General features: G+C 35.9%; 1 protein-coding gene across 2 annotated transcripts; it reads right to left on the reverse strand.

Annotated features, from left to right (window-relative positions):
* Nucleotides 1-577: 577 nt before the first annotated feature.
* On the reverse strand, nt 578-7,459 carry LOC137238821 (uncharacterized). 2 transcript variants are annotated; one of them, XM_067763844.1, is made up of 4 exons: nt 7,232-7,459; nt 6,917-7,137; nt 974-1,093; nt 578-909 (listed from the first exon to the last, which is right to left on the reverse strand). In XM_067763844.1, the coding sequence occupies exons 1-4, from the start codon at nt 7,409-7,411 to the stop codon at nt 690-692; spliced, it is 741 nt and encodes a 246-aa protein (XP_067619945.1). In that variant the 5' UTR covers nt 7,412-7,459; the 3' UTR covers nt 578-689. The 2 variants fall into 2 exon arrangements, with proteins under 2 accessions (XP_067619945.1, XP_067619946.1); XM_067763845.1 differs by lacking the exons at nt 6,917-7,137; nt 7,232-7,459 and adding exons at nt 2,461-2,681; nt 2,736-3,128.
* Between the last annotated feature and the right edge of the window lie 2,494 nt (nt 7,460-9,953).

Consider the following 9,953-nt stretch of genomic DNA (forward strand, 5'->3'; position numbering starts at 1 on the left):
TGGTAGGGAAACTATCCCTGGTTATTTCTGTCAATGAAAGTGCTGGTCTTCCGAGAAAAAAATCATATAACCCGTACTTACTTACTTTTGCATTGCCCCCAACGGAAACAACACCAGAAATAAAAAGAATTTGGCATCATTTTCCTACGATTTATCAGTTACACACACTTTTACAAAAACCATAAGTATGTATGTCTACTAGGAAATTTCAATGTGCTCCGAATTTAAATTTGTCTAAACCCGCGTTTATATTGGGCTGCATAAACACGGTATAATATTACATAGTGAATTCGCTTCTCAGCAAACATTGACTTTGTTACTTTTAAAAACAAATCCGAAAATTATGTCGGAACAGCCCGAACAAATTCTGAAAACAATCCCGAGAGGGTTCAGAAATTACCCGGAAATAGTGCCGAAAACAATCCTATAATTACCCTTAAATGGCTCTACAGCCATTCCCAAAGTTACTAAAAAAACAATACCAAAAAACGATATGGAAATGACACCAAAATAACAATTAAACCAAAGTGATCCAGTAAACAATCGCGAATTGATCCCAACATAGTCAAGAAAACAATTCCAAATACACAGCTACCTAAAGCAATGCAAACAATCCTTAGCTTATTGTTCATATAGGCACTAATTTGTTATTGATTAACGTGCTTTAATATTTTTATTATTATTGCGTATCACATAAAACCATTTGTTCCATCAAATTTTGTCAATAGATGTGAACCATGTTTTGTTCGTGCTACGGAGTATTGCCCAAATGCCATTTCAAGTAATGAAAAATGGCATTGCCAATGCTCTACGCTGCAGTCCAGCACTTCACGGCGACTTCGTTTATATATTCGATCGTAATGATGTAATATTTCCGGCTCATCAGCATAAACTGGTTCTTTGGGCAAACTAGCAATGAGAAAAAAAATTTTCTTTAAACATTTCAGACTCCAGCAAATTAAAAACTACTTACCTAAATATGGTTTTCACAATTTCTGTCATCATATTTCCTCGTCCTTGCCGCGGGTCATGTAAATATTTCGAACTTTCACACAATGTTCGGGCGATACAGGCATGTCCATTAAAGCCCATGCTATGAAACAGCAAAAAAAAAAAAACAATTTTTTAATGTACATATATCACAAACGTATATTTTAGCAAAATGTCTGTATGCTCAGTACACATTCTCCCTCCAAGCTATGTTAATACAATGAAATGAAAGAAAGAACCAATCCCTGTATTGAAGGAAAGTACGTTAATGTTTAGTTTTCACTAATTAACTATAATGCGGTCTTCAGTAAATTAAAAAGAAAGGCACTCCAAGCCGGCAGCATCACAAAGAGTCGCACAGTGATTATAAATTTCATTCGCTAAAATTTCCTACCGTGAATGCACAAACTTCTCAAACACTTTGTATGACATATTAAAAAACAAAAAAGTTCTGTTTGTTCAGGTTGGTCATTTCCAAATTTTGGTTAAAAACGATTTTTGATATGTTAAGACACTTGGCGCGAGCACGAACTTATGTTTCCTACCTTCACCATCGGAAATACACAGGTGCGTCGGCACCACCGTACATAAGACAGCAGGCAAATTAATTTAGAGTTCTTTTCACCACCAGCGGTTATGTGGACATCGGCTCAAGACTCAACGATCAACATCTATAATAAAGTCCATCATCCGACTCTCCATAGTTCTTTTTTTATCATTAAACATTTATCATCAACCACACAAATTTAAGCAACGCGGCTTCAGGACGGATGATTGTGGAACTGTGTTAACTACCAGACTTGGCCAAAGCCACATCTTGTTGTTGTACAACTTTTTTCTTAATGCCATTTGCTGCATATAATTATACTTTTGATCGCCATGTCCTTTATGAATAAATTTTTGCACTTTGCTATTTTTATACGCCCAATAATTTATATAAATGTTATTTGTTATTGTTAAGTGTGAAGACAGGATAATTTAAACGATAACAAGACTTGGCGTTAGTCGGGTCTATTACTGAGCTGTGCAGGCTAGAGTCTCATGCCCAGCGAAAAAAGGCTTTGAAGAGATTCACAAGACATAACCGAAATAGGTGTAGCCTTGTGTACGCTGAGGTCGCTCTTTTCAAATGTATCCCAAAATATTTAATAAATTAAATGTTGCTTTAAAAATGTCTCGCCCATTAGGCAGTAACTGATATACGCCCCTTAACCACCACAAAGAAATTGTAACTTAAGCACCGATCGACTACTACCCGTTCCAATGTCCATCATGTCAAGTAAATCATGAACGGTCTGTTAGTCACACTTCACCAGCCACCAGTCAAGATCTAGTACTAAATTTAATATTATTTTTATACCCAAAAAGATATGTACATAATAGCATTATGCACCCAAAATTTGACGAATTAGCCCCATTTACGCACTGATGTGTTGTTTGAAACAGTTTGCAGCTCCCTTTGTTACTCACTTATCTATTATTGTTTCAAGTTTGCCAAACAGATCTCGCCTGGCACGCCGCTGGACGACCGCTTTACTTTTATTCATATCCTCGTCTTTTTTAAAACCGCGCGTGTGCTGCTTAGCCCAAGCATAATTGGGAAGATCGTATGCGACACCCCAGTTTTCTGCCCAGCTTATATAGTCCTTGTTAGGGTTACCAACCATACCGATGGTCAAACAAATTGTGGCCTATGGAAATGATATTTTTTTACTCAAAGTTCAAAATCTGTTTTTCCTTCTTACGGCTAAAGAAGAACCATCCGGAAAGGCTACATAACGCCTCTTGCGTGACAAAACTTTTTCGGACTGCTTCTCTTCCAATTCGGTTAGGTTTGTTTTGGCAAAAACGCTTCCGATATAAAGCAGCAACAAAAATATAAAATTTTTCCGCAGATTTGTATTTCCATTACCACAGTTAAACATTTTGTGTGTCTTGAGTTAAGTTTAAGCTAAGAATGTGCAGCTTGTTGCTTTGATAAATTCACCACCTAGTACATCTCTTATAATAATTATTAAGCATTGCAGTCAAAAATGATTAAGATCTGCCTACGATTGACTGTGTAGCACATAACATTCGGTATAAGCTCTGTAGGAAAACTCCGCTGCAGTGAACAACGCAATAGTAGTTCATAAGAGACTTTGTATTGTCCGACCTTTAACATTTATTCGGCCGCGATATACACTTTTTGTGAGCATATTTGTGTTCAAGGGATGGAAACAATTGAAAGCTCAAGTGAAAAATTGGCCCTAAAACTATTCACTGATCGCTGAACAGCTGACCGGTATCAAATAATTCCTACAGGTCTATTCTTACTTGTTCTTTAATATAACACAATGAAGGTGGTATTTACTTAAAATGTTAGCAGAAAGACAAGCATTCAGTGGCATTTACATAATGGGTTTTATTCTAAAATAATGTATAAATATAAATACAATTTAAGCCTAGCATAGAGCTACTCAGAGTGAATTAATTATATGAAGTACCAAATAGTTTTAAGCTTTAAAATTTGGGTTACACTCCGATGTACTTGTACACAGAGCATAACAATTTTGTTCATATAATGATGGGCTGTAATGGTGTCAAGAATCTACATTGACATACTGCCGTCCATAGTGAAATGGCAATAAAATGCACTTACTGCCTTTTAGGAAACAATTTACTCATTAACTAAAATCTCCCAAATAAAAATTCAATTTTCTCGTTGTACTGCCTGAGTAAAGCACCCCCAAATAAGATTTTTTAATCAAAACTATGTGATTCAATTGGCCCTACCCTTTTTTCTCGATATATGCATAAAAAACAAATTTTCGCAAAATAAATTTTTAAGTTGAATAAACCCCTCAATTGGGCAAAGAACCACAATGTAAAAACAAGTAAGGAAGGTTAAGTTCGGGTGTAACCGAACATTACATACTCAGTTGAGAGCTATGGTGACAACATAAGGGAAAATAACCATGTAGGAAAATGAATCGAGGAAAACCCTGGAATGTGTATCAAATGAAAGGCATTAAACAGTATTTTATGAGGGAGTGGGCCATAGTTCTATAGGTGGACGCCGTTTCGAGATATCGCCACAAAGGTGGACCAGGGGTGACCCTAGAATTTGTTTGTATAATATGGGCATCAAACGAATGGTGTTAATGAGTATTTTAAAAGGGAGTGGGCCTAAGTTCTACAGGTGGTCGCCTTTTCGAGATATCGCCATAAAGGTGGACCAGGGTGACTCTAGAACGCGTTTGTACGATATGGGTATCAAAAGAAAGGTGTTAATGAGTATTTTAAAAGGGAGTAATCCTTAGTTCCATAGGTGGACACCGTTTCGAGATATCGGCATAAAGGTGGGCCAGGGGTGACTCTAGAATTCGTTTGTGCAATATGGGTATCAAACGAAAGGAGTTAATGAGTATTTTAAAAGGGAGTGGGCCTTAGTTCTATAGGTGGACGCCTTTTCGAGGTATCGCAATAAAGGTGGACCAGGGGTGACTCTAGACTTTGTTTGTACGATATGGGTATCAAATGAAAGGTGTTCATGAGTATTTTTAAAAGGGAGTGGGCCTTCGTTCTATAGGTGTTCGCCTTTTCGAGATATCGCCATAAAGGTGTACCAGGGGTGACTTTAGAATATATTTGTACGATATGGGTATCAAATGAAAGGTGTTAATGAGTATTTTAAAAGGACGTGGGGCTTAGTTCTATAGGTGGACGCCTTTTCGAGATATCGCCATAAAGGTGGACCAGGGGTGACTCTAGAATGAGTTTGTACGATATGGGTATTAAATTAAAGGTATTAATGATAGTTTTAAAAGGGAGTGGTGTGAAGGCGTTTTCCAGATATCGACCAAAATGTGGACCAGGGTGACCCAAAACATCATCTGTTGGATACCGCTAATTTATATATATATGTAATACCTGCCAAGATTTAAGGGTTTTTATTTCGCCCTGCAGAACTTTTTCATTTTCTTCTCCTTAATATGGTAGGTGTCACAACCATTTTAAAAAGTTTTTTCTAAAGTTATATTTCGCGTCAATAAAACAATCCAATTACCTTACCATATTTCATCCCTTTTTTCGTATTTGGTATAGAATTATGGCATTTTTCATTTTTCGTAATTTTCGATAACGAAAAGGTGGGCGAAATCCGACTATGATGATTTTGTTCATTTTTCATACCAAGATAAAGTGAGTTCAAGTAAGCACGTGAACTAAGTTCATTAAAGATATGTCGATTTTTGCTCAAGTTATCGTGTTAACGGCCATGCGGAAGGACAGACGGAAGACTGTGTATAAAAACTGGGCACGGCATCAACCGATTTCGCCCATTTTCACAGAAAACAGTTAGCGCCATAAAATCTATGCCCCTACCAAATTTCCAAAGGATTGGTTAATTTTTGTTCGACTTATGGCGTTAAAAGTATCCTAGACAAATTAAATGAAAAAGGGCGGAGCCACTCCCATTTTGAAATTTTCTTTTATTTTTGTATTTTGTTGCACCATATCATTATTGGAGTTGAATGTTGACATAATTTACTTATATACTGTAAAGATATTAAATTTTTTGTTAAAATTTTACTTAAAAAAAATTTTTTTTAAAGTGGGCGTGGTCCTTCTCCGATTTTGCTAATTTTTATTAAGCGTACACATAGTCATAGGAGTAAGGTTCCTGCCAAATTTCATCATGATATCTTCAACGACTGCCAAATTAAAGCTTGCAAAAGTTTTAAATTACCTTCTTTTAAAAGTGGGCGGTGCCACGCCCATTGTCCAAAATTTTACTAATTTTCTATTCTGCGCCATAAGTTCAACTCATCTACCAAGTTTCGTCGCTTTAGCTGTCTTTTGTAATGAATTATTGCACTTTTTCGGTTTTTCGAAATTTTCGATATCGAAAAAGTGGGCGTGGTTATAGTCCGATATCGTTCATTTTAAATAGCGATCTGAGATGCGTACCTACATACCAAATTTCATCAAGATACCTCAAAATTTACTCAAGTTATCGTGTTGACGGGCGGACGGACGGACGGACGGACGGACATGGCTCAATCAAATTTTTTTCGATCCTGATTATTTTGATATGTGGAAGTCTATATCTATCTCGATTACTTTATATATGTACAACCAACCGTTATCCAATCAAACTTAATATACTCTGTGAGCTCTGCTCGGCATCGCAGCATTACGTTGCATAAATATAAGTGTTGGCCAAATTACTGGGGCTGCCGTGTTGTAGTGGTGGCGTACTCAACCTACAACACCGAAGGTCCTGGGTTCAATATCAAAGCAATATCGAAAATTTCGAAAAACGTTTTTTCAATTAGAAACAATTTTTTTTGCCATGAAAAGCTTGCCAGTAAAAATTCATCAGCCTTGCAGATGGCGTTCGGAGTCGGCAAAAACACATTGCCAATTCGTAGGAAAACTTAAAAAGGAGCACGACGCGGAATTAAAGAGAAGTACGGCCTAAATCTTTTCGGAGGTAAATCGCGCCAATTATTTACTTATTTTATTATTTGCCAAACTGCTGCCGAGGGGCAACTTCGCTAGAATAACTTTTTCCAAACCATTTTTAAGTTGAGTTTTCGACGTTTTGAACCTAAGAACTTCGGTATAGCAGACACTATCATCACACCACGATGACTGCCGCTGTAGGTAACTCCTTCGAAATAATTTACAACAATTACTAATAATAAAAATATTTCCACGGGTGGTGAACCTCAAAATACAGATATAGCAAAATTCCGAAAAGACCATACAAAACAATGTAAAATCACGACATGCATAATTCCTCCAAATAATCCAGACAAAATTTGGTGGCGTGATTAGATTGTGAGCGGTTGAGATTTAGTTGTGTCTGGATTATGTAGGTGTATGGGGATAATGTCGGGGTTATATTATACCCACGTTTCCTACTCACTTGATTACTCACTTATCAATTATTGTCTCAATTTTGCCAAAAAGATCTCTCCGGGAACGCCGCTTTACGACCGCTTTTATTTTATTCATATCTTCGTCCGTTTTAAAACCGTGCACATGCTCTTTAGCCCAAGCATAATCGGGTAGATCGTAAGCTACGCCCCAATTTTCTGCCCAACTCATGTAGTCCTTTTGAGGATTGCCAATCATGCCGATGGTTAAGCAAATGGTGGCCTATGAAAAACAAATCAATTTATGAATAACTTTCTCAATCTTGTGTCTCGTCATTTGCTAACTTCAGAATTTTATTTTTTTTTTTCCTTCTTACCGCTAAAGATGAACCTTCTGGAAAGGCTACATAACGCCTTTTGCGTGACAAAACTTTCTCACTTTGTTTCTCTTCTAATTCATTTGCGCTGATTGTGGCGACAATGCTGTCAATGCAAAATAGCAACAAAAATAGTAAATTCTTGCACAGATTCGTATTTCCGTTGCCGCAGTTGTACATTTTGTGCGATTTGTATAAAGTGTGAGCTATGAATGTGCACCCTGTTGCTTTGACTACTTGTCTATCTTAGTGTATTACGTATACTGTATTAACTATTAAATGTTGCAAAAATAATGAAGATCGCAGTACTATTGAATGTGTTGCGAACTATGAGTATCAGCTCGGTAGGAAAATTCTAATTCCGCCAGATTAAAGACCATCCAGGCAAAAAATATTTGTGTTGCTTGATCAGAAAATTTCTAAATTTCGTTCAGAAAGTCTTTACTGATTCCTTCAACAAATGCAAAGGACATCCTGCATAAAAAGTGAGCATTTGTTTTTACCAAATATTTCAATTGGAGATTTATAAACTGTTATTCAGAAACACTACAATCATTTTTTGGTCAGAAATGGAATCTGCGCAAATGTTAGCTTTTTAAACATGAGGCGCATTATTTGGATATTTGTTAAGAACAGCTGACTGCTCGCAAAATATTCCGACAGGTATATTTTTAGTTGTTCAGTAAGAGTTTTGAATGCTTTTAAACCGTCTTTAATAGCACAAAGAATGTGTTAATTATCTTAAAATCGTAGCATAAAAGAAGCAAAACTTCGACTGCATTTACTTAATGGGTTTTATTTAACAATAGTTAATGGATAAATATTAATTGAGAGGTGTAAAATTAAAGGTACCTTATGAATTTAACTTTGCATATATCTATAAATGTATATGAACCCTTTAGAGCATATTTGCAAGAATTTATGAGCATAAACATCGCTTAGTAATAATTTTTATCCACTTCAGGGCTGCTTTCTAGTGTAAACTTTAAGGTTTATCCATGGGATGATTGTGAAGGTAATTCCTTTGTCAGCTGTCGATCGCCTTATTAACTACCCGACAAATAAACAGATTATGACGTTTCCTACTATCATTTGAGATCATGTCAGTTGGCGCTAGTGTCGCTCGATCTGCCGTTCTCCATAAAAATATGTGCAATCTACTCATAATGCATAAGATTGCGTTGAACGCATATATATGAAAAACGTCATTGTAGCTCGGCCATAAACAAAAGTCCTAAACGAATTTATTTTGTTGCATCGGATATTAGATATCCCAAGAACAATAAAACAACATCGGTATAAATTGGCATCGCTAGTGCAGCTGTACAGTATAAGTTTATGCAAAACTATCAATATTTGTACAAATATGTAATTATATTCCCTGTATATATTTTTACCCGAGTATAGCCATTATGAGTACGTACTAACTACATAAACAGTTTATAGATTTACATACGGGAATTTCCCTTCAAAGTAATCAATGGCTTTGGCAACAACATAAGATCATTTTGCAATAACCGAACAATAAATAAAATACAGAGAACTGCAAACAAAAGAGGCAAGAAGCCTACGAGAATCCTCGAAGCAAACACAATGGCAATTACGCAAAGTCGCTTGGCAATATTCAATTAATTGAATTGCGGGAGAGAAAAAAAACGTCTTTCCACGCAGAAAAACTAACTAATAAAGAGGCCAACAGAAAAACTGTATTTAAATAAATGGCCCAAAAATTGCTTGTCACAAGTAAAAAGGCCCAAAATAAAAAAAAGCAAAAAAAATCAAAAAAGAGAGGAATAATTTCTAAAGAAATGGCCCAAGAATTTTTTTCCACAAGTAAAGAGGCCCAACAAAAAAATGAAAGAAATGGCCCAAAACTTTTTAGATATACCCATATAGGGCATCTGGGGAAGACTACATTACTAATCGCAAAATACAATGTCCTGTGGGCTTTGCCAAAACACACAAAAATCATTTCAACTTTCTGTGTATGATAGCAACCCTTTTATGCACCGTAAAAACGATTGCACCTACAATTGTTGTTCGATAAGTAAAAACTGCTTAATTTAGATGTACGACGCTGCTACATTTAGATTTACGATAATTTTTTGAAACAATTGATAAGCTGGACAGACTGCTTAATGCGTTAATGCATATAAAATAAAAACTTCAAAATCGACTTGATCGCTTCGGATACTTAATGAAATTCTAATAATACCTAAATATCCTGTCCATTTCACATTACTGAGTAAAGAAGCTCTTCAGTCCACTGCTCTAGAGAACCCCACATTCACTTATACTAAAATCCTTATAGAAATCACGACTAAAACAAATCCTGTGCAGTAGCAATACGACTTAGTAAGAACCTTATTGAAACGATCGACAAAATAACTCGCAGATATTCAACATTTGTATGGCGAAAGATGGATGCATTTCCGTACCTCGTGACTTCAAAATTTTTTCAGGATTTCAGTTTTTGCTCCTTTGTGGATTACATTTGACACTGCGCACAATTTTTGATACAAAAAAAATAAATATTTATCCTTTAGATGTAAACAGTGAGCTGTGAAATTTTTCATTACCGACCGCTCACAACTATAGCGTTTGCAACGATTGTTTTATTCCAAAAGGCAATTACAAATATTATTTGCATGAATTATATTAGGGTAGGTCAAATAAACTATTGATCAGAACACCGAAGAAAAATGCCTGAAAAAGAGTTTAA

Source organism: Eurosta solidaginis, chromosome 1, assembly GCF_040869045.1.
Source record: "Eurosta solidaginis isolate ZX-2024a chromosome 1, ASM4086904v1, whole genome shotgun sequence".
Taxonomy (NCBI): Eukaryota; Metazoa; Arthropoda; class Insecta; order Diptera; family Tephritidae; genus Eurosta; species Eurosta solidaginis.

Coding starts and splice junctions, on each gene's coding strand:
- LOC137238821 (XM_067763844.1), bottom strand. CDS start 7,411: ATGTACAACTGCGGCAACGGAAATACGAATCTGTGCAAGAATTTACTA. Junction 1,094..6,916: donor ATTGAGACAATAATTGATAA/GTGAGTAATCAA, acceptor GCTGTTTCATAG/CATGGGCTTTAATGGACATG. Junction 910..973: donor ATTGTGAAAACCATATTTAG/GTAAGTAGTTTT, acceptor TCTCATTGCTAG/TTTGCCCAAAGAACCAGTTT.